Source organism: Schistocerca nitens, chromosome 11 (genome assembly GCF_023898315.1).
Source record: "Schistocerca nitens isolate TAMUIC-IGC-003100 chromosome 11, iqSchNite1.1, whole genome shotgun sequence".
Taxonomy (NCBI): Eukaryota; Metazoa; Arthropoda; class Insecta; order Orthoptera; family Acrididae; genus Schistocerca; species Schistocerca nitens.
Genome location: NC_064624.1, coordinates 198826094 through 198852494, shown reverse-complemented (window position 1 = coordinate 198852494; position 26401 = coordinate 198826094). Strand labels below are relative to the sequence as shown.

The 26401-nt window shown below is 39.2% G+C and overlaps 1 protein-coding gene across 1 annotated transcript in view; it reads right to left on the bottom strand.

Moving 5' to 3' along the window:
* LOC126213609 (basement membrane-specific heparan sulfate proteoglycan core protein-like) overlaps positions 1-26401 on the bottom strand; it is an 843204-nt gene that overhangs the window by 265014 nt on the left and 551789 nt on the right. The window contains exons 20-23 of the mRNA XM_049941462.1: positions 19540-19653; positions 15687-15806; positions 12694-12807; positions 246-353 (exon numbers count right to left, since the gene is read on the bottom strand). Coding sequence (XP_049797419.1) covers positions 246-353; positions 12694-12807; positions 15687-15806; positions 19540-19653 — 456 coding nt within the window. The remainder of the gene's footprint in view (positions 1-245; positions 354-12693; positions 12808-15686; positions 15807-19539; positions 19654-26401) is intronic.

Below are 26401 nucleotides of genomic sequence, written 5' to 3'. Positions count from 1 at the left end.
CCACTCGGCCACTCTGGCTGGCCGCAGAATGTTTACTTTATATAAGTAAGATTTTGGGGTATGTGAATATAAAGTACATATCTGTATATATACTTTGACTGAAAAACTTCCTGCAGTCTGTGTAGATTTGTGATGGTTCAAACACGGAGAAGTTCATTGCTAGAATATGATACCTGAGAAGCGGTAACCGTCAAGTTTATGATAGCAGCAACTGTACAAAATCAGGGTCATCAGTGAATACTCACGACATCCGTATTCATCACTGCTGTCACGGCACTGTGCCACTCCGTCACACCGTTGGTAGTCGGGCACACACTGTCCGTCCCGGCAGCGGAACTCTCCGGGCCTGCAAGCTGTTGGAAAGAGAGTGAATAAATGATGGGGAATTATGAGCACACTAGCGTTGAGCACGAAGATCGAGGCACAGTGCATATAAAAACATGGAAACCAACAGCCGTATGAATAATTTGCTGCATCTAAAGATTCACAACTGGTGACACTCATTCCTACAGAGAGAAAAATGTTTCCTGCGAGGGTACTTAATGGATTGACCCTTTCCCATTTTATTCAATCCTGCAGTATGACACAGTTCTCGAAAACATACAAAATAAATTGACTTTCAAGATTTCATAGCAAAGTTTAAGCACATAACATTCCGAGCAATCTAATAAAGCCGCCTGTAGTGAAATGAACTGCAATCACTAAGTGCCTGGTTCAATTCTTGCTAACAGTAACTTTCATTTTCTTTACTTTCATTTGAATTCTATATCCATTATCAAAGTGAAATGTTAAATAACAAATATAGAAACATAATTTAAAAAAATAAAATAAAATGACATACTTTAAAAATAAAACACTAATTGCACGAAAATGAGAATATTCACAGTAAATTAGAATTTGATGCAAGTATGTGAAACATTACATAAAAAACAAAGTGCTATCAAACAATATTCTTCTTCTACTTTTACATACAACCCACTACAGACTATAGTTATTTCAACTATTTCTACTTTCTTTTTTTTCCACATTTCTCCATTCATTCCTCGATGTTTCTCTCATCTTTTTTCTGCCTGTGTGGCTCTGTGCCTCTTCTTGGGACTTTCGTGGAAACCATTTGAATCTTAATTTCTTTCCGAGTGGCAGTTGTTTCTCAATATCTTGTGAGTAATTCAAAGTCTGTCCGTGTCCCTTCGAACTTCTTTCCACCGTGTGCTGCCCATTTTTAATTTACCTAAATACATTTAAAAAATTGGTACCAGTGACAATTTCTGATTACAGCATTTTAATGCTACACACTCAGCTGCATATAGCTGTATTAACTTGCTCAATATGTTATCTAGTTTTATACTTAGCAGTGACCGCAAACTATCAAAGCAGATTTCTTCGAAAGTTTTTAAGAATTGTGTCATACTGCTTTAGGAAGCTGAGGCCTGGACACTGACTTTCAACCTACAATTATGAAGAAAATTGAAGGGGGCCTGTTTGTAAAGTACCCTTGTCAGTCTTAACAACCATAGTTCACGAAACATGCTGCTTTCCAGCATTCTGCCCTCAAATGTAGTTCAGCTTCCTTGACAATACCCTTAGAGGTCTGTTCAAAGACTGCAGATGACAATAATGCTTATCACGGATGGGGGGGGGGGGGGATGTGGGGATGTTAGGAAGCACTAAACGAAAATTTGCTTAAGAAAAATTTAAAATTATAATGTGGCATAAAAGGTGGAAAGTACTTAATTTCAGGAGGTAAAATTCCAAGCACTGTTAATAGACACATATAAAAGTAGGAAAACCTATCCCATATAGGGTTTAAGGTCCAATTAACGAGTTCAGTAAAGATGGAGCATGTGGTCAGAGTAAGGGGAAGGAAATAATAGTTGGCATCATTTGAAAGGAACCAAGCCAGCAAACACTTTAATCAATATAGGAAAATTGCAGAAAGCCTAAATGTGGATGGCTGTATGAGGATTTGAACCACTGTCCTCCAAAATTCAAGTACAGTGTCTTCATGCTGCCTTACAAAGCCGTTCACCCAAGAAGGCTTCCACTTGTGAGTACTCTACAAAAAACGAATTGCACGATACCCTAAGTCTTAAAAATAAGGTTGTTATCAATAGTGGCATACAGTAGTGGTTCATTTCTGGTGTGTTGGAGGTTGTGGGTTCCAATGCCACAACATGCTTTATAATTTTTCTTTTAATCTTTATCGAACAGACTTTGATAATTATTTTTATTCAACTGCTGAGTTTAAAGTTTTTTTTTCCTCTGCCACGTCATTTTAACCATTGTATTACCTTTATTTCCTCTCATTTTTTCTTCCTATCACTAGTTTTTCATTTGGAATCTCCGACCACGTGATTGTAAATATTTTTATGTACTAACCTTAATATAATTTCTTGTTTTATTATTTTATACTTTCCTCCATGTTACTGACTTCATTATTTATGTTACTGATTTTGCTCTAACATAATTTTACTTAAAATTCCATCTTCCATTTAAATCTTCATCAGTACACTTTTTGTCTACAGTGCAATACAGATTAATGTTTTAAATTCTTGTATGCTGATTACCTTCCAAAAAGGGACATCTTGTAATACTAAACACGTCTGACACCATTTCACAGTGCATATAAATAGGAAATTCTGTCTTTTGTTTTTGTTTTTTTTATCCACCAGACTGACATTTTCAAACATTGAAATATTGTGACAGACAGATAAAAGTAATTGAAAGATCCCAAAATGAAAAAAGAATGATAAGAAGAAAAAAAGAGAGCAAATAAAAAAGTTATTATGATGATTAAAATGATGCAGAAAAGGACCACAAATAAAAAAAAATTACATTTAAACCAAGTAACTCAATAAAAATAATGAGCGAAGTCATTTTAATAAAGATTTAAAAATGAAAATTGCGAAGTGTCTGATGCGATTCAAACGCACATCTTTCAGCATATCAGAAAAGTGCCTTTAACCCCTGCGCTAAACTGCCACTCTCGATAACAGCATTATTTTTAGGCTCTAGAGCAGGGGTAGCCAGTCTTATTTACCTACCAACTACTTTAGTACCTCTGTTAGTACTAAAATTTTCTACCCAGCCACCAGTTCCACAATAATAGTGATTCATAAATTCGGGAAGTAACCTTACTTTACTTTAAAAAATTTATACAGCAGTTACAGGAAATTAAAGAATGTAATAACAATTACCTACCAAATACTCTATGTCAAAATTTTAAGGAAACCTAACAAAAACATTTTTAAAACACCTACCATCTGCTGCCCACCACGAAGGTTCGAATGCCCATTAGTGGGCAGCAGGGACCAGGTTGACTACCACTGCTCCAGAGCATCACAAATAATTCTTTTTCGTTGATTACATGTAAACATTCTGTTTCCCACTTGGGTGAACGGCTGCAGAATGAGATACCTGGGATCCTAGCCTACACTATCATACAGGAGTTTTCTAAAAGTTGATCTTCCCCTCAGGGGACCACACCTTGTTAGTTATCTGTCACAGATCCCACCACATGTAATTTTGTTTTTTCATTCTCCCTCCTTGAGGCAGGAGCTAATAATTCCAAAAGCCTGGACTCTTTTCTTCCTACATTTGCATGTTTCTACTGACAGGGCATTCTAGAATTTTGCCTCCTTACAGTTATGTGCTGGCCATACCTATATCACTATAAATTTACAGACCACAATTACTAAGAGAAATCCATATTTAATTTTACATACCAACTGCAATGAATATCAGTGTACACTTTTAGTACAGGTATTAAAAACAGACTTTATACAAAAATGGACCCAATTTTAATCATTTATATTTAATGAAATATACCAGTAGATATGTTTACAGATGAAAACAGTAGATTTTAAAGATTAAAAATTTAGATTAAAATGATCACTGTGACGCTACCCTCCTGCAGAGCAAAGATCTTAGTAGTAGCTGCACTCGACCTGCACACAAAGAACCATCTCTCATGTTACTGAGTTACCACAGCTGTGATATAATCTGCAGATTGACCAAACGTGTCAGTACAGGTGGAATGTAAAGTGTCTCTTTTACATTCCCTCCCACTAGAAAAAACTCGCTCGGTGTGAAATCGCGAGAACTCGGACAGAAAATAAGAGCCAGGAGGTCTTCTCCCGTGCTATTTGAAAAGTACAAGCGTCACAAATCTGATTTAAGGTCTGCAGACTTTAGCTATGTGAGCATCTTTTTTTATGACTTGCATCAACACTGCATGGTAGTAATTGTGTTAACAACCAATGTGAACTGGCTGTCAGTTGGTGTGACCATTCTGGCAGTGGTAACTGACACTGTTTATTCTCGTGTTTCCAACAGTTTACAGATTATTTACATCCAAATTGTATTTCATGAAATAAAAATTCAGTAAACTGGGTCCATCTTTTTTAATAAACCTTTATTAAGTTATTTCACTCGTCATAAATTGTTCATGCTTGGCATTCATCAGTTCATACACATACAATGAAAATGTTACAGAAGAAAAGATGTTTCACGAAGTATCTCACTGACTTCTTTCACAGTAATTGTAAAAAATGATGGCTGGATTAAAACATGAAAAAAACTTAGATGTCTACAATGTGATGCACTTCATGCATCTAAAGCATGCTTCTAATTATAGATTGTTGTCACAGAGAATCAGTTTCTTACGGAGATGCACTGATGTAAGGAATGAAGAGCACAGGGTAAAATGCTATGAAAGATGCAAGCACTGCTAAATTTTCTCCTTCTGTCTACTGCTAGACTTTCTCGTTCGATCTATTTTGGGACTGCAGTAAATTAAAGAACGGACAAAACAAACTGGGACTTAACTTACGAGAAACACGTAAACTTGCTATCGAGACATGACAGTAACTACAAAAATCATTGTACAATGAAAAAATTGATGCATGTAGAAGTAAATAATGCACTAGATCTCATACAATTCATAAATGACACGAGACTTATCTAGTATATTAAGTCAAAATATCACTATTTGCCACTGACTGACACGTTTCATGCATAAAATAATAAACAATTATTGATGTGGCAGTTTATAAAATTATACAACTTACCCAAATCACACCCTAAATTTTTTCCTGGATTTGAACATAAATAAACAAGATAATACTAACTGTCACACACACAACTTTACAACTCCTGAATATGTTCCAGGCGTATCACTCTGTCTAGATTCATTCGCATTGTAGCTCTTTCTAAACATCTAAAATAATGTTTTCTGAAGTTGGGGGAAAGTGTACATGGCAACTTGGATATCAGCAGAAGAAAGTTTAAATGTACCAAACAAGACTACACAAGGAAAACAGGGACTAGTGACAACTAAAATGCAACAAAATGCTCCACAATGCACGTTCTCTTCGGGGGAAGGAGTGGTAAGACTATGTAGCATAACCAAGCACAGTATGGGATACAGATGGCCCTCAATTTCCAATGCACAAAGTCTGGTCCCTATGAATAATGCTGCTAGATGGAGTTTTTGGTGAAGTATCTCCAAAAAGAAGTTCTTCAAATTGAATCACTCAGTGAAGTACCACATGAAAATAGCCTCATTATAAATTATATTTCAAATGAAGCTACATCAAGAAATAGGTACACTAACAGAAATGGAACATCACGTTACCAAATTAATACTCCAGGTATTTCTGCACCTGTCAGATATGCCGATTAAAATTTCATCCTTATGTGCGCTTATTTCAGGTACAGAAAAAGGCCATTCCTACAGATAAAGAGTGGTGGAAGTACGCGTCTGATATCGGGTGTGCCCAACATCACTGAAACTCGAGAGGTGAATATCACAACACAGCAAGCCCAGACAACAAGCACGGGCATTTTATCGCCATCTTTCAGACTCTGAGAAAGGTCAAATCATTGGCACGATGGCCACAGGAGCATCGTACCGATGGATAGTGCACACAGTTGGCTGTAGTGCAATGCCTGCAGAAAAAGTTGTGATGAGGTGGATTCAGGACAACAACACGGCAAGAAGAATCGACACAGATCCTTCCCAAAAAGAACCGACACAGGTCCTTCCCAAAGGACTACACTGCTAGAAGATCGCTCCATTGTTCGACTGGGTGATAAACAGGTGACAGCAGCAGAAATCTAGGAGAGATTTACAGGCAGAGTGTCACCACGAAACATTCGGAACAAACTAATGTAAGGTGCGATGAGACCACTTACAATGAACCACAGGTGACAGGTATTTGGACGGTGTAGGACAAGAGTCGACTGGGATACTAATTTGCATTCTGTGGTGTTCAGAGATGACTCACTTCTGCCTGTCGTGGTCATACCTAGGCCACTGATGACCTGATAAAAAGACAGAGAAAGCAGCAATTCTCGAGACCCGAGCCCCTACAACTGCTGGAATCGTGGTGTGCAGAGCTGTAGGACATTATATCAGGTCTGATTTGGTAGAGGCTGAAGGGGGGCTGAACGTCTCCATCATGTGGGAAGAATGGTAAACCCTGATGTCATAGGCTTCGTGCGAAGCCAAATGTCATATTCCAAAAAGACAATATACGACTCCACACTGCATCCCTGACTGGTCTGCCTTGTACCTTAATTTGTCATCCATAGAGCACATCACGAACATAATCGGGAGATGTATATTTTCATATCAAACTCCCTACTGTAATCTTCATGAACTGACATGCAATATGTTTTAGGCATGGCAAGAAATTCCTTAAGACGATATTCAGCAGCCATTTGCTCCCAGTCCACAACAAATAAGAGTGTATTCATGCTTTTGTTGGTCACACTGATGTTAGTGATGAACATAAGTTGCAAATGGAATGAAATTATCATTTAATACTTTAACATGTGAAGAGCATATGTGCAAAGTTTGATTGGTGACACGAAGGGCATCCGGCCACCCTCTGACACTAACATCGCCAATTCGATAGCAACAAGGCCGACCCCGTGCTGAAGTGGGACAAAAGCCCAAAGAAAATGATATGTGCAAAGTTTGATAAATATCAGACTGGTGCTTCACAGTGAAACACACACAGTTTTCATCAGTATAAATGGTTTGTGGCTACCAGCCGAGTGCAACCCTTCCCATCCGACGCCACTTCGATTGCTCGCACGTCAAAACCGTACCGCAAACATTAGACTTCAGCTGAGCAGTACGATTAAATGATAGTGGTCAGTTAGTTTTTGCTGTTGGCAACTGGTGAAAATGTTTTAAGATATTACATGTATGTGTATATGTGATGTGCTACAAATTATGCTGCAAATCATATATTCAATGCAGAAGAACCTTCCCTAAGCTTGATGTTTTGTTGATCTTTTACTTGAAGATGGTTGCTTGACTGAAACTAATTGTCTGCGAATAAACACGAACACTCATTACAACAGCTTTTGGTTATTCTACAATTCTGATGTTTAAAATAAGGACGTGTTCTTTACGAAGGAGCCATCCTGGCACCTGCCTCATTGGAGGTACGAGGGGCAACAAAATTCAAGATTAGAATTAGTAGTAGAGTGCTAACGGCAAACAAAGCCACTTGTCCAAGTTTGCAGGACAGTGCAAGATTTTCCAGACTTTGCACATTTGGAATGAGAGGGACGCAGTGGGGGATGAAACACGTGACCACTAAGAGACAGGTACAACAAGAGGATGCAAGAGGGGGCTAAGAGACCGCAGCGAGTGCCTCATTCACCGAAGACGGGGGCGCAGTCTTGTTCGTCCGAGAAGTCACGGCAGTCGTAGACTCGGTCGCAACGGTGCGCCCCGTCGATGCAGGTGGAGCCGTCGGCACACGCAAACTCGTTGGGCAGGCAATTTGTGGTGGGGGCCTCCTCCTCGCTGCCTCCGTCACCTTCCTCCTCGCTCTCGTCCTCGTCCCCTTCCTCACGTGCTCCTAGCTCCGTGTGCACGTGTACGGGAGAGTGCAGGGATGCGAGAGGTGGGAGGTGCAGGAGGGCGGGTGTGTACACAGTAAGTGAAACATTGCATCCCTTTACGTATCTTAAATGATATGGAATACAGACAGTTTACAAAAGAACATGGAACATGTCTCAAACAGAGGTGTATTTGCACTAGAAATGTAGGGAGAGTACACGTTTATATTTACAACAAATATGCAGCGAATTTTTTTTTTCTTTTTTACTCAATAGCGGCCATTAGTGACCACACGAGATGAAAAATTATTCATTACTGAGAGCTACCTTTACAGCCTTTGTCTTCTTTCTCCACTTCAGTTGTTGTTCATCAAGGAAGCCATTAAAGTGGTCTATTACTGGCCTACACTTTGTCTGGTCTAAGACATCTACTTGATTTCATACACCCCACTTCAGATCCTATCTTATCTTCCTGAGCCATTTGTTGGAAACTTTAGATCTGCTGTCAACTATCTCACAGATCTATTTTGTCAGCCTTTACTCAGCCACCCTGAACAGATTATCATACAATTTTAGCCTTGTTTTCCGAATTAACTCAATTAATCTCATTTTACTGTTAAAGTTCTCCTCATAATCTATCCTATCTATTCACAATCTTTGGATCCATTATATAGCTTTCAAACTGCTCAAGCATGTCTAGTCCCGATATTCCTGTTATTTGGACTAGCATCGATACCCACTTATTTTAATGACCATGTTGTTGTGTCTTTGCTTAGTTCACCTGTGAAAAGGATTGGCCATCTCTTCTCGTCTTGTGTTGTTGGATGTATCATAATTACCAAAGAAAACAAATACGGGTGAAAATGTGTGACAACACAATCAGAAATGCTCCAGCAGACACGATTCAGCAAACTAGGCATTTGGGAGACAATTTCTAATGTGTGATTACAAGCCACCACTGACTTCAGTATTTAGTACAAATGTGTTTGAAGTGTGAACTTTTCCATCAAGTCCCCACCTAATTGTGCTCAAATTACGCCCATAGTCTGCCTTAGCAAGGAATACAATAGTCCTTTAACACATTACAATTTATTTATCACTCACATCCGTTAAAGCGGGAGTTCCACATATTGTCTTCGCATTTGGATGCAATACTGCACTCATCTCTGCAGTCAGTTATAAATTCTTTCAAACACCCCTGTATAACCTCGAAAAACTTATAAGATTGCACCATTCACTGCTTCAGTTCTTCAACAGCATCAATGGCTCTGAGCACTATGGGACTTAACAGCTATGGTCATCAGTCTCAACAGCATCAATGGAGTGATGTACATTTCACTAGTGAGACAGCCCCAGACAGAAAAATACAGAGAATTGAGGTCAGGCGAAGCCTTACTGTGTCTATCCATCTTGGACATACTCGGGTATTAGAAAACATCCTTACAACAGCAGTAAACTGTTCCGGTCACCCATCACGCATCTACCACAATCACCAAACCGTGGGTCTTTATGGTAATTAGTATCGATCAATAGTCAATAAATTAATGAAAAACTGCTCCAGTTCCTAATAAGGATTTTACTAAGTCCACAACCGCTTTTGGCCTTTACACTGGGCCATTTTCAGGTGGATATTGTGCTGTACAGAAGCGACATCACTGTCATTTGACATTAAATGGTGCTCGCACTGCGTTTCTACAGCAGAATATCCATTCGAAAATGGCCTAATGAAAAGGTCGAAACTGGTCGCGGACTTAATAAACGGAACAAACAGTTGCAGAATTGTACCCTGCGAACATGGAGAAGCTAAGTATATATGATCATCTTCAGATTATGTAGCAGCGTAAGCAATTCATATTCGTATACATGTGACGTGTTCTTCCGTATGGATACCACATGTTGCTTACAAGACTACATAAATTGATGAAATCTTAATTGAAACTAGGCATCATAAAAGTAAATCTGTGACCGAGACAATGAAATACAGCATAAAGTTCAAACACATCTGTACTAACTGCAACAATACGTCATACTGAAGCAACTTGTAACCACACATTCACAATGATCTCACTAACAGCTCATTTGTGGACCTATGTTTACTGGAATATTTCTGCTTCCATTACCGTCTAACTTTCACACGTGTTCATTTCTACTATCGACTGTGATACACTCTGTGTATAGAATGATCCACAATTCCTGTCAAGACTTCTAGGGGTTGTAGATGGAATTTTCTGATAAAATTCTGACATGGAACTCTGGCAAGAAATGTGGCGTTTGGACATGAAATAGGTTTTAAGATCAGACCACTTTCAAAACCTCCCGCTTTACGGTGCAAAACGGTCACAGTGCACTCTAACCTGGTGCTCTACAGGAGCCCAAAGCACAAGTGATGTTTCAAGTGGTCGTTGTCGCGCTCTCTTTTACGTGACGAAGGACATCCTCTTCAAAGTTGAGACTGTGGTGCGTCTCTTGAGCACCGCAGTCAAACCTCCTAGTTGCAAATGTATCAAACTCTCATAGCCATTGCTGTAGCCGGATAAAAATGATAGGTGATATAATTACGACAAAGACTGATCTCAACGCCCTCTTCTCAGTTAGTGTGCATAGTGCGAAGCAGGAGGTTTGAAAGTGATCCAAACTTCACACTTATTTCATTTCCAAATGGTACATTTTCTAGATATCAATTCCTTATCAAAGCTCTGGCTCCTATAAGTCTGCTCTACAAGCCCTATAAGCCTGTAACAGGGATTGTAAAACACGCTGTATCATATGTTCCAAAATTCGTATCCAAGCTCTTCGCCATGCAAAACATTATCGAATATTAAAACAAATTCACACTTTGCAAACACTGAACGTTACACAGCCAGGTCCTAATGTACCGCCTGGAGGTAACCGTTTCAAGTTTCTCCAGCCATCAGTTGTTTGATTGATAATCTGACGTTTTATCAGTGTGAGTGTCTGGCATTCTCACTGGGTTCTGCAGAAAATGACAAGTTTATCCATGATTGTCACAGCAGATAGTCCTTTACATAGAACACATTTGTAAGATAGGTACAAAACTTTAACTTTTTCAGAAATTTGTGAACTACACTCGTAAGATTTTGTCATTTGTACTTGCTAAAACAAAATTTGGAGATCTGCTCCTTTTTGTATGACTTCATAATGAGTTTCTATTATTTTCTTTTCAACCTATTCACTGTAGACAATTAGAATTAATTGCAAGCCAGCTTCCAAACTCCAGACATGGGATTGACTTTTTGAAATTGCCTATGTGATAAGTTCAGGTTCCAGGTACCACATCCTGATGGGTCCTTGTTTGCAAGTAATCAGGGAAAAAATGTTCCGAATTTATTGCGATTCACTAGTGCCTTCACAACAGCACCTCATAATGACTTCATAGCAAACCAGTTAAATTCTTGGTTGGTACACTGAAAGTTGTAGATTCAAATCCATCTCTTTACAATTTTACAGAAATAAAGGAATTCATTATTTCTGTTCAATTAATTGGTTTAAAGATATTTTTTTGTTTACTTTGATTTAACTTCCTTGTCAATTTATATTTTTGTCCACATTATTGCAATCTCTAATTTTATTAATAATTTTTCTTGAATTTTGTTTTATTTATAAAACATTCTTTTGTTTGAATCTTCATCAGCATTATTTTGTCCATGGAGCAGAAGAATTTATGTTTTGTATGACGATTACCGGCCAAACAATGTACATCTTGTAACAAACAACAAATTTTTAACATGACTTCACAGCTAGACTAAACAGATTAACTGTCTTCTTTTATTCAATAGATGAGTTTTAAAATATTTAAATACCATGATGGATAAATGAATTTATTTAAAATAATTTGGAAAATGATTACAAACAAAAAAACATAAGAAAGTAAAAATTAAGGCAAATAAAAGCGTTGATACAATGGTTAAAACAACGCAACAAAGGATTAGAAATAAACATAATTGGATTTAAACCATTTAATAAAGAAAAATAATGGCAGTCGTTTTGATAAAAAAGAAAAAAGAAAGAAATTGCACCTGATGTGTTTGAGAATACCAACTAAATAACCACTATACTATCAGAGATATTTTCAAGGTTCTAGTGCATTACGATAAATTACGAAATTATTTTCTGTCGATTACTCGCAAATGAGGACCCACCAGTGTGAAATGTGGGGCCCCTAACCTACATCACTGCATAGGCGGTTTCAAAAAGTCCATTCCATCCCAGGTAAATATAATAATGTCGTCAGTAAATACAGATGATTTAGGCATGATTCATTACAACATATGTCAATTCATTTCCCTTAGTTCAAGGGTATTAAAACATGCTCTGTGACTGCTGGCAATAGTTATGTCAATCGGAATCCACTTGCACAGCTTGTCTTTTAAAACTGAATTTCTCAGCATCTCGATGAAATAAATCAACAGATGTTGTTGAAACAGAGTCGAAAGCTTTCTCAAAAGTCTATGACTCCCAGATGAAGAGTAACCACATTTAATGTCCCAGTCCACAAAATTTATATAAAAGTCGTGTATGCCCAAACATTCCTTAAGTACAATTCTTGATCCCCTTTCTTGTGTTTGGTGAAGGATACATTTCATTTTCACATTAACAGTACGTGAAAGATGGATTTTTTTTTATTGATAGCAACAGTAGTTATTAAGGTTTTTTTTGGTGAGGACATTTCTTTCAACAGAGCTGATGCGCTGATTTACACTGAAGGTCACAAATCTGCAAATATTCTTCTTCTTATCAATTACTGAAAGGAGAAAATCATACAAAGAGTCTCCTCCAGCCAGGTTATTTTAGAAGTTTCTCTCTCTCACTTACCACAGTCCCTCTCGTCCGAGTAGTCACGGCAATCAGGACGTCCGTCACAGACGCGTCGACGGTCGATGCAGCTGCCATCCCCACAAGTGAATTCCAGAGCACTGCATGTTGGAGCTGCAGCAAACAAAGATCCTTGTCATGGCTATTTGGTACTATTGTCACCGATTTGAAAGAAAATAAGCTGTTGCCTGGGTGGGGATAGGGTAGGGTTGGGTTGTCTGGGGTAAGACACCAAACAGTGAGGTCATCGGTCTCATCGGGTTAGGGAAGGACGGGGAAGGAAGTCGGCCGTGCCCTTTCAAAGGAACCATCCTGGCATTTGCCTGGAGCAATTTAGGAAAATCACGGAAAACCTAAATCAGGATGACCGGATGCGGGATTGAACGATAGGGTAGGGAAAGACACACAAAGTGAGGAGGGGATAGTAGTATGGTGTGATGAAGGTGTTTCGGGAGGTGATTCAGCAGCTGCACAACAAGATATTAAGAGGGCAGAGTGTATAAGGTTGTGGAAAGGGGGGGGGGTGAGGGGCAGAGCGAGAGGGGGAGGAGGGTCTCTCTCTCTCTCTCTCTCTCTCTCTCTCTCTCTCTCTCTCTCCCTCTCATTTGATATTAATTGACATTCATTCTCACTCAAATGACACCCAACAGGAAAGTGACAGGCAAAACGCATTGTTCTCATGACGTCATTGCGAATGCCAGGAAAGTTCTTCCATGGCACGCACCATATCTCCGAGGCTGGACCCGACAATGCAGAATAAACCGTATAAACAGCAGGTACCACAAAACATAGCAAGAGTGTCACTGTCATCCAGGCTTACAGATACACTCTGCCTATCCACTCCAGAATACAGGCACATAAAGAAAACAAACTTCCAAACAGCATACTTCACTAACTCATCACTTACATAAAGCTTTTCTGGTGGAAATCATCAATTGTCATGTCAGTAGACGCTGTGCAAGAAGTGACATGTTACACTACAATTTCTGGGCTGAAATTGGCCCAGTGCTAACCAATGTACTCTCTTTACCCTCCTACTCTTCCGATCCTCCTTCCCTCTTTTTCCACATTTATGCCTCCTCCAATTCACAACAGATAGGTCCCCAACAACTTGCAGTCTGAGAGCCTGCCCTTCCTTTCTCCTCATCCTAATCACCCCTCTCTCCTTCCGGAGGAAGAAACTATTATTTCAGAAATGTACTATAGTGTACGTACTTTTATACCCATCTTATCGGTAGTACTGACATTTCTCCTGCATGTAAGAAATCACTGACCAGCAATTTTGGGTCCTGATTCTACGGTTACCTCAACAGATAAGAAAAACAGAAAACACCAGTCCAGATTCCGGAGAAGCATAGGAAAATGTGAGGCAATGCTGACTCTACGACATCATAAAAGATAGTTTGAAGAAAGGTAGGACTTAACAAAGCTTTTGACAATGTGGACTGGGCTACACTCGTAGAAATTTTGAAGGTAGTATGGATAAAGCACAGAGAGTGAAAGATTATTTACAACTTGTACAGAAAGCAGACTGCTGTTATAAGAGTCAAATGACACGAAAGGGAAGCCGTATTAAAAACACAGTGAAATGGGATCGTAGTCTGCCCCCACCCCCCGTTATTAAATCCGTACATCGAGCAAGCAGTAAAGGAAACCGGAGACATTTGGAAAGGAAATTAAAGTTCTGGGAGGAAAATAAAAAAAGCTTTGAGGCTTGCTGATGATACTGTAATTATGTGGGAGGCAGAAAGGGATTTGGAAGAGCAGGCTAACAGAATGTAATGGAAGTGAACCAGGTGATGCCGAAGGAATCAGATTAAGAAATAAGACACTAAAAGTAGTAGATGCGTTTTGCTATTTGGGCAGCAAAATAACTGATGACAGCCTGAGTAAACATATAAGATGCAGACTGGCAATAGCACGAAAAGCATTTCTGAAAAAGCAAAATTTGGATAAAATCTTCTCAGTTTCCAAGCCGTATCAATTTTTTGATGGCTAGCTCCGCCATAGTCATCAGGAGTAAAACTACTGACTGCTGGGACTAGCAATCAGGAGTAGAACTACTGACTGCTGGGACTGGCAATGTTTCCCACTTATATACCTACGATTACGGCTGCTGGCACCAATCGGAGAGGGCCGAAACGACAAGTGCACAGAAGGCGAGTCGGGCAACTCGCAGCTGCTCTGGCCCGCCACAGAACCGAGTGACGTCAGGTGGCGCGAGGGGCTGGTGCCGTATTTGAAACTGCTGTTGCCGCCTCCCTACAAGTATTAAGCATCCACCATTGCTTCCTTTCAATATCCAAAGCCTGCCCCCGAGCCCTACTTAGTATGTAGCTCTGGTCTCTGTTGAAATTGTTGCCGTTCACTGACGCGGCTCGGAAACTGAGAAGATTTTATCCAGCCGTGCCGACGCGAAAGATTCCGAGGAGGAAGAGAAATCTGTGAACATCTTGTATAAATTTAAGTGTTACGAAGTCTTTTCTGAAGGTATTTGTCTGTATTGTAGCCTAGTATGGATAGAGAGAGAGAGAGAGAGAGAGAGAGAAAAGAAATTTACAGTGTAACTTGACTGATAGAAGGGATAATGTGACAGGAGACAACCAGAGGCACCAAGGAATTGCTGGTTTGGTAATGGAGGGAGGTGTGGGGTGTAAAAATTGTATCCGGGGACCGAGGCACTAATACAGAATGAAGGTCAAATGGATGTAAGGGGCTCACACAGGGCAGACGAGCATGGAGAGTTGCACCGAACCAGTCCCTGGAGTGGAGACCACAACAAACATCTCAACAGTTTTCCTTTTGATTTACACAACGGGTTTGTGTACCTCCTATCAAATTTAATCCTTGAGGAACAATATGTTCTCAAACTGATCACATCAATTATATCAAAACTGACAATTTTAGAATCTTACTCACTATCAGATATATGCTAGCATAACCTTTACAGTATCCTGGGAGACAAGAGAACTCGATACTGCCATAGCACTCACCAGGTGTTGGACAATCGTATTCGTCAGAGAAGTCGGAACAGTCCGTCCGCCCGTCGCACCGGCGGCCCAGCGGGATGCACGTCCCTTCGCGGCACCTGAACTCGGACACGGCACACTCACCTGTTGGCATGACAGAGGGGTGAGCCGACTGTGATTGAACACTGTATTTTTTATGTGATATTTCTTCACTGCTGCAATATGAGATGTAATCAACATGCAAGGGATTAATGAAGTATTTAATACCAATCTACTTGCAAATTACACAATACGATCACATTCATCATTTGAACAGTTCTGCTCCATTCTTGTTTTCATTAAACAAAGAATAAAGTCCACTTAGAATGTTTTTTATGATCTGAGAATAATGACTGGTTAATTTAGTATGTGTGTGAAATCTAAAACCACAGTTTAGAGAACAAATAACTTTGATCATTATTTCAAATGTTCAGTAAACAGGAATCAAAAGTTAGTACAAAATATAAATTCGACCAAACTGAAAGCAATTCAAAATGCTGTACTTGCAAAGTATGAACCACTGATAAGAAGTATAGTTTTATAGACAATTGGCCAGAAAAAGGTAAATTTATATAGATAAATTTGTTTACTAAGACAATTCATTAAATAAATCTGGGCAAATGTAGGGCCCGATGAATCAAAAATAAACACAGAATGAAATGAGGAATACTGTGATCTTGCAAATAAATAAAAGTGTTAACTATTTTCTGTAAAAAAAATAAAAAAAATTAAAAAAAAGTGAGTGATAACATTTGTGAGGAGGTGAAAATTTGAGTAATATAAAATGTATATGAAGAATTAAATACATTTAACTATATAAAAGATCAATGGAAATAAGATTATAACAATACAACTAAAAATACATCCTGTTAACAGAGTATAAAGGATCTGGAAAGAGAATTTATATGTTTGACATGACTGTAATACTTGACTGTGGAATAAATCTTGTCATTAATTTATTAAGTGTCTTTTGTGTAAGTGTGTGTGTGTGTGTGTGCGTGTGTGTGTGTGTGTGTCCGCGCGCGCGAGAATGAAAAGATTTTCCATTCTAATAATGTAATGTAAATCTTCCAGTGAATGCGGCACAAGCTAGTGCAAGTAAAGCAATTAAAATGCACCTCACAATAAAATTAGACTTTGGTTTCTATGAACATTGATGTACAGTAATTACAAAATACTGGAAGGGTGGTACATTACAAATGAAAAACAAGATAGTGAAGCCACAAACGAAGGAAGGGAACTCGACATCCAATACGCTTCCTCATAGCGTACATTACAGATTAAGAAGAGCCTAACTCTGTGATGTTACCTATGTGGAAAAATGATATTTATACCAGTGGTTATTAGCTACTCGTGAATTGATAGAATTGGTTTCAAGATACATCTGATGGTGGAACACGTAATCCAAAATCGAACACGTCTGTCGGATCACTAACCGACATAAATGAAGAGCAGGTTGATAAAAGTCTGTGATCTTTCACATAAATAACTGTAAAGTTATTAGAATGGGTCTCAAATTTGGATTGGACAAAGATTGGATTACAGGGGGCCACGTCCTTTCAAAGGAACTGCCCCAGCATTTAACTCTGATCGATTCCTGGAACATCGCGGGAAACGTAAACGTGGATGGCACAGCCCTACTCCTGAATGTGAGGTTGATGCTAACCTTTGTGCCAAGCTGCTTCTTATAACAAGTCGCCGTTTTCTTCATGTTAAGGTACGTTTACACTGGGATACATGTATCGCGACATGTATGAGCGACATGTCAATTTGACATGTCGCGATACATCACCTCATACAAAAATTCACGGAACTTGTATGCGGACCCTCGAGCTCATACATGTCGCGTATACATTTTGTATATCGCTTTTTGGCCATATACGCGACATGTATGAGCGACATTTGAAGAACTCGCGCATGCGCAGTACTATCATTTCCTGTCGTCTTGTCGACTGCCGCTTATTTCGACGATTAGTGCATGCGTAGTACCAGGCTCTTTGGCGGCTGTTTGAGTTTTGAAGGTGCCGACTGTCGTTTCGACGTTAATGTATCTGCATAGAATATCAAAAAGTGCCATATGCAACATTATTCTTCGTGTTTGCGAGGCCATTGTGCAAGTTTTATCCCAAGAAGTGAAGGTAAAAGTTATATATATATATATATATATATATATATATATATATATATATATATATATATAACAGAGGGAAACATTCCACGTGGAAAAAATATATCTAAAAAGAAAGATGATGAGACTTACCAAACAAAAGCGCTGGCAGGTCGATAGACACACAAACAAACACAAATATACACACAAAATTCAAGCTTTCGCAACAAACTGTTGCCTCATCAGGAAAGAGGGAAGGAGAGGGAAAGACGAAAGGATGTGGGTTTTAAGGGAGAGGGTAAGGAGTCATTCCAATCCCGGGAGCGGAAAGACTTACCTTAGGGGGAAAAAAGGACAGGTATACACTCGCACACACACACATATCCATCCACACATACAGACACAAGCAGACATATTTAAAGACCAATGTCTGCTTGTGTCTGTATGTGTGGATGGATATGTGTGTGTGTGCGAGTGTATACCTGTCCTTTTTTCCCCCTAAGGTAAGTCTTTCCGCTCCCGGGATTGGAATGACTCCTTACCCTCTCCCTTAAAACCCACATCCTTTCGTCTTTCCCTCTCCTTCCCTCTTTCCTGATGAGGCAACAGTTTGTTGCGAAAGCTTGAATTTTGTGTGTATATTTGTGTTTGTTTGTGTGTCTATCGACCTGCCAGCGCTTTTGTTTGGTAAGTCTCATCATCTTTCTTTTTAGATATATATATATATATATATATATATATATATATATATATATATCAGTGTATGTAATACATTATATATTTTTTTCATGCATCTGGCACGTATATCAATGTTTTGCTATTATTCCGGCGGCCTCGCGTGATAATGTTGACAACGGATGCCGACAATCCTGTGTGAGACGTTGGCATTAGCAATGGTGCGACAATGCAAATGTTTTGTCATGAAATCTTCGTTTTATGAGGAATCACCAGTGGCTAAAAAACGGAGTGTTACTGCCAACTGATCCTCTGGTGGAATCGCTTCCCGAAAGTTTGTGTTGGTTTTGGACACAAGAGGAGCCACAAGTGATAACAAACCGCGGAAATCCTCCATACTCATCCTAACATAATTTCTAAAATATGCGCCATCTTCTAGCGTTAATTCGCGAGAAACTCTCTGTGCCACCATCTACGCTTCCTCCGCCTTTTCTTCCTATCATCTTCCAAAAGAGCAAGTGTATCAGCACATAAAAATGTGAAATCTTCCAAATCGTCGTCGGAAGCTATCGCACAGTGATACATATCAACCAGTGTAAACGCACGCTCATACATGTATGAGGTTGATACTTGTCAACTCATACAAGTCGCGATACATGTCGCAAAGTCGCATATACATGTATCTCATACATGTGCCGATACAAATCGCAGTGTAAACGCACCTTTACTACAACAGAAACCAATAACTGGGATATTTCAGAATGACATACAGATATAACAAGAGGTATCAATAGGCTATGAACATATAAATAGAACTGTCGAGATACAAGACTTGATTAAAACTGATTCTTGTTCTGAAAACATTGTGGAAGTTTCACATAAAAGTAAAGAAAAATTATCGACTGATCACAAGTGCATTTCTTTTTGTAAAAACTAAAGCTGCAAAACATATTATCCAAACATTTCTTCTATAACTTGTAACACACACACACACACACACACACACACAGAGAGAGAGAGAGAACCTGGTACAGCACACAAGTCTTAAATACTCACGCCGCGGGCATCCAGTCTCGTCAGAACCATCGATGCAGTCGGGGTAGCCGTCACAGCGGAACGCGTCAGAAATACACACGCCATTTGAACAGCGGAACTGCTCAGCCGTGCACTCTGTTGCGTGAGTGAAGTGGAACAAACAAAGAAAAAACAACACAATGCAGTAATGCACAAAAAAAGTCACATTCCACATGCTGAGGTCTCTGTTGGGATTGAAGTGTGGATTGTGGCTCAGAGGTAGCTGATGCCTCCTCAAGTGGAGCCTCAATCAATTATCGATTCCATTTAATGATACCTAGCAAATGCCTTCAGAGCCAAGAAATTCATGGACGAGTCATTGCACCCACTTTAAAGAAAAAAATGAATTCGGGTCAGTTATTTTACGTAGAATCCTAAAATGAAGCTATCACATCAATTATTAAAATTTCTGAGCTATTACAAGGCAACAGAAAATGTTTTCTCGATAAAGCCAATGTTTTGCCACTATCTTCAGGGACCGTCTTTAGAGGATGTGTTCCCTGGTTTTGATTCCCTGCACGCAGTGGCTATCTGCTGACTGAAGTCAAATTTTCTGTCAGAGGCAAGAAAATCAAATACACAGCTCATTTTTCGTTGCATCTATTTTAAACATAGGGATGTACTGGGATCAGTTACTGTATTTGGAATCGTGAACTGTACGTCACTTCGTATATGGAGTCCAATTCCACACATTCTCTTCTTCTCTGTGCAATGTTTCAAACTCCTCCCCCACTTAATCGCGTGCCTTTCCATTTGGATGATTTACACTTCTTTTACAGATCGAATACAGAGTCTGTTTAAGGCTACTATCTTTGTTGTGACACCCCATTGTGCTTTTACAGAACCGTGAGAATGTAACAACTGACAGAACTCTCCACATACTTTTTGTCTGGCTCTCATTAGCAAAATCACATATCTGGCAATCACTCCTCATTAACATCTTAAAGAAGATCAATTCACATTGGATGTCAAAGGACATGAATGTCTCTGTCAAATGATGTAGTGTTTACAACAGATGAAATGTCAACACAACATCACTTTGCTCAGCCTGCTTGGGAATGATGAAAATGTTACGAGTTACCATTCGTGGCATAAGTACTCAATAGATAACATCAGAATTAAGGAACTAGGATTGACACATTTATTAATGGCCAAAACAAAATTTATAATGGAAGTTCTTGATGGAAGTCAAATGGAAAAGTTTATAAATGACTCGGAACTGAAAGATCAGAAAATGTGTTGTCCAAACAATTCAAAATATCAACACTTATTTTAAGTGCCTTTTGATTTTACCCTCTGGCCATCTTTTTTTCTGATTGCCAAATAACATCAAAAACATTCTGGAAACATCAAAAAACTTTATTTTTCTCTTTCAATGGAGCAGACTTTCCCACTATTACAAAATATATTTTTAATGAAAATTGTTTAACCCATTTATGTTCATTTTTGGTGAAGAGTGTAGGCCTTTTCTTCATCTACCTATTATATAAACTGAATTTTGTTTGACTTCATGTATTTGGCATTTGTGTAAGAACGCTGGCAGGCAAAATATTCAAGTCCTAATGCAACTTTCATAATATGTCACTAAAACAAAGCAAGTAATAAAGATTAAGCAGACACAAAACCCACTTCTACAATACATGAGAAGTGTGATGATTTTAGGTTAACTTCCGTTGTTAGCAGATGATATCATTCTTCCCTTTCTCTCCTCTAACACTGTCAACATCAGAATTTTCTTCCATAAATCCTTACTGGTGATATCCTGTTCTGACCCTTCCTATCGCATTCTGCAGAAAACCACGTGAATACTATCATTTTATATATACCGCGGGAATGTGTTGACATTCTGTTCTATCGCACCCAGAGTGAATTGACCTTAATAAGAGGGAGGAGCTTTCTTTTACAAAACACTGTGCCAGATATTTATTCCAGCCATTAAACATTGAATTATTATCATTGTAGCAGGTCTGTTTGTACATCAAGAACAGCTACACTATTAAAAAAGGAAAAGGGGTTTGGAACGTATATGAGTAAGGAAGGAAGAAATTAAGGTTAAGGTTTAATGTCCCATCGACAATGGGGTAATTGAAAATGGGGCACAAGCTGCTGGGAATGTGTCAAGGATGAGGGAAGGAAATTGGCCATTTCTTTTCAAAGGAAGCATCTCGCATTTGTTTTGACTGATTTAAGAAAATAATAGAAAACCTAAATTTGGATGACCAGACGCAGGAGTGAACCGTCGTCATCCTGAACGTGAGCACAGTGTGCTAACTACTGTGTCACCTCATTCAGTGCAAGTATATAGGGTGGAGAGCATTTATTTTATGCAGTGGTACAGTAGATTGCATTTGATTTGGCTCACACCACACCTTTCTCAATTAACGCACAAGTATCAGTCGTGATGAGAAGGGTGGGTGTAACGAATTGTAAGTGATTTCACAACACCACAAATCAGAAACCGTTATTGCCATTTTCTACATTATGATACATAGAAAACCACACAATGATTAGTGCTTGCCCTTCTTCCACACAAGGTTCCATGTGGCCTGTTATGTGAGCCAACATATCACCACTACAATATACACTGTGAGTCACTCACCTCCAAAAGACAGGGAAAACACACCAAACAACAGAAATTTAACAAATATCTCACACCAAAAATATTAACTGTGACTAAAACTTGCCAGTTAGTATAAATTACACACCAACCCCACAATCCATAACACTCATAGGACACGTTAATTAAACAAATCGGCCACGCATACGTCATTACTACACAGGCAGAGTTAAAAACTCACTACAAATGGGGAAATCCAGAAATGTGTGTGAGATAAATGGATTAGGCTCAGTTTACTTACAGGTCACCAACCCTGAACTGAAAACTTATACAGGTAAATACAATTTGTACATACAAATTTTACTCAACAACTATTCACATATGTATACACATAACTAAAATATACATGACAATGAAATTAAATGTATACTATTAATCAGAAGCTGTTAATATAGAACATGGAATCACCAATATAAGCAATAAATTGGATTATTATTATTATTATTATTATTATTATTATTATTATTATTATTATTATTACTATAATACAACATATGAAGGAGAATTAAGGAATACAACAGAGTGGAAATATATGACAAACTATGGCCAGTCTTTAATCAGAAGAAAGAGATTCAAATGTGACCATCAAAGTTTAAGGTCGATTAGTAAAACGAAGAAATATAGTGCCTTTTTCCAAATACCAATGAACTCAGTTGAGACTCCTTTCTACAGACTTTTTACATACAGTCATACCCTGGAAGAACTATAGAGCAATGTGATAGCAAGCAAATGGAAAAGTCTGTACCTAAGCACCGGGCAGCAAGGTGGTCACCAAATTATCACAACAAGAAATCTTAGATGGAGACGTGTATACTATCATAGAATGTGGTAATTTTTCTACGAAGAAATGGGCATAAAATTAGTCATACAGAAGTCTCAAACCTTTATTGTCAAAATGAATACAGATGATAGAGGGTTCTACACTGACTAGTTTGAAATAACGAACCAATGCTCAGGTAGTATAATGTTTGTACGATCGATGCGAGCAGGGTGTGCGGTTGTAAACTTATTATGTTCTCTTACAGTGACATCAGTGGCACTACCTTTACAAAAAGCCAACATCGCTACCGATTTGCACTTAAATAACACTTCCTTAACCCCTTACTTCCTGAAATGCAGGTATGACACCTGTATAAGTTCTTTAAATGCTATTTTTTTCCACTTTCAGTTGTACCTGCTTTATTGCGGTACTGCAATTTAGGCTTACGTGCCTCTGCCATTCACATACTTGCAAGAGGCAATGTTTTATGATGGAACAGAACCAGGTTAAAAATGACAACATCCTTGTAGGAATGTGTCACACTTTAAAGGAAGAGAATCAACAGTTCGTTACATTATCAACAATATGAGTAACATATCTAAATTTGTGTTATTTATCTGCTGGTTGAAATCAGCCACTGTGGGGGCAGAGAGAACAAAATAAAATTTATGTACATCGCAATGGGGTTGACAAAGCTAAAAATATGTACTTCTAGCACATTAGAGCAAACACCTAAAATTATCTAAAAATGTCTTTTCTCCAGTACCTTCTAATATTCTTCACTGTTGCTTGTGTTATGATTGTAATTATGCAGACGTGCACTACATTCTCAAACACCACATTCTCAGTTATACATGAGTAATCTTTGAATCTGGTGGAGAAAACGGTTTTGTTATGTAGGCATATGCCAGCAAATTTTCCCTGCCTTGTTGTCCACATAAAAACCATTTTTTTTTCAGAAAAATTAGGGGCTATTCTACCTGGTTGAGTATCATAATAATGGTGACAGAGCCCTACCACGATGTTATTATTTTTAACCTGTTGCTTGTAAAACAACATTGATCTTATAAGTACGTGAATGTTAACAGACTATAAACTTGTTATAATAATGTTATTTTCCTATTATGTTTTCTTAAATAAGTTGTTTCATATCATTGTAAATGCTCGACAGTGCCACCTATGACAAAATCAGAAAAAGACATTATACAGAAATCTGTGTGCACTCTTCAGCAGGTTTCCTTTTCAATAGGCTTCCAGCAAAGTTTAAAAAGTAGGGTGATAAACATGAAGTATTCAGGCACACTAGGTAGGAACTTTTCTCTGTAACATGTTATTTATTCAAACACTCCCTCCTTTTTTTATTAATTCTTTAACTGTCTTGTTAATAAATTTCCCAATCTGCATTATCTAAGTTATATGTCAACTTGATCCGGGGCAAAATATTTTTGGCTTCACATACTCCTATGGAAGATGAGAAATATAATAGGCGTATTGTAAAGTGCCAATGGTGCAAATGCCACCCCCGTACCCCCCATCCCCAAAAATTATGGGATGGCAAAGTGAGCTTGTATCGTTCCACACCACAAAGATGTACACTTTAGTATCACTCTGAAATATCCTCACTAGTTGCAAGTGTCCCAAAAACGGTTCGTTGTGAGATCTCACAACTACACTAATGTTCAGGAAAAACAGAACACCTTGAATGACTAGAGACACAACGTTCATATTCACAGGACATGGTACAAAAAAATGGTTCAAATGGCTCTGAGCACTATGGGACTTAACTTCTAAGGTCATCAGTCCCCTAGAACTTAGAACTACTGAAACCTAACTAACCTAAGGACATCACACACATCCATGCCCGAGGCAGGATTTGGAAATGGTACAGTATTACGTTCTGCGGAAATGATTAGCATTTCAGTCACCTCAGTTCAGCATGTGTCCTGTTGTCTAGTAGGCACAGGGTCTGCCACGGATCTTTATAATTCATTCCATGCGTGATGGCATCGGCACATATAAGGCGCAAATGGCGTCCTGTAGTATAGACATCGGCGACACATTCACCACATTCCAAAGTTCATCTGTGGTGGATGGCATTGGGAAACAGCAACGTACATGTTTCACCGTATCCCACACATTTTCGGTTGGTGGTAAGTCTGGTGACCTGGCGGATCGTGGCAAAAGGCTGACATCCTGAGACACCAAGATAGCACGGGTTTGTTCAACAACATGTGATCGTGCATTGTCTTGCTGAAAAATGGTGTCCGGGGTGTTGTACCCAATAGCATCCCACACCAAAAGGCTTCGAGTTGGCGCTTTATGTGTCGTGCGAATGCAGTCACTGCAATGGCGCTCTCCCTGTCTCCGGCGAACGAAAATGAGGTCATCATTTTCCCCGTCTAGCATGTTTCTGCACATTTGTCAAAGGTAGGCGGAGAAGTGGACAACGCAAATGTAACCCACAGTGTAAAAAACGGCAACAGACTATCACCCCCGATAGTGTACAGATGTGTTACACTGTTGCACCAGAGCCAAGGAGAACACAGATCTGTCCCGAAATGCTATCCAGATGAGGTGTCAATCTTCTTGGGAGGTGCTCTCGGTGGTGCGGCCTGACCCACCTCGTCTTTTTCTACGGCCTTCCGTGAACCATTCTGCACACACCCATTACACTGCCAAAACACTTTGTCCCCCAAGAGCAGCAATTTCCCAGATGGCTGCATCATATTCTCTTATGCCAATAATGCATCCTCTTTCAAACTCACTGATGGAAATGAGCTTATGGCATCTCTGGCCAGGAGGCCCCATCCGTGGAAGTTCGGCCGCCAAGTTAGAGTCTTATTTCAGTTGACGCCACATTGGGAGGCTCGCGTGATCTGTGATGCGATGAAATGATGGTGAGGACGACACAACACCCAGTCCCCAAACAGAGAAAATCTCCAACCCGACAGGGAATCGAACCTGGGCCCGTTTGCACGGGAGGCGAGCATGTTACCAGCCAGCTAAGCAGGCAGACAACTCACTGATACGACACCGCAGTTCACATGTATGTCTGCGAGGCATCCTGCACGTCTACTCGAGTCACACTGATCTGTTTCCTTCAGTTTATAGCAACAACAAGAGCCACAGGCACATTTTACCAGTAGGTGGTGTTGCACCGCAATGTGCATGTTCACCTTGAACCCACAGGCCAACATGGTTCAAATGTTAATCATTACTGCAGAACACACTAATGCACATGTCCTGTGAATATGAACGTCCTATCTCTACTCGTTCAAGGTGTTCTGTTCTGTTCAGTTCTCTATTCACTTTGCAACTGAAAATTCTACATAGCTCTAGGTCCTAAAATCTTCCAGGAGCATTTGCACCTTCAGTTTCTGATTTTGTAATTTTCCCCCCTGCACCTCTAGCAACTAAAACTGTGAGTATAGAAACTATTTGAGTGCTAATATACCGGAATATTATTC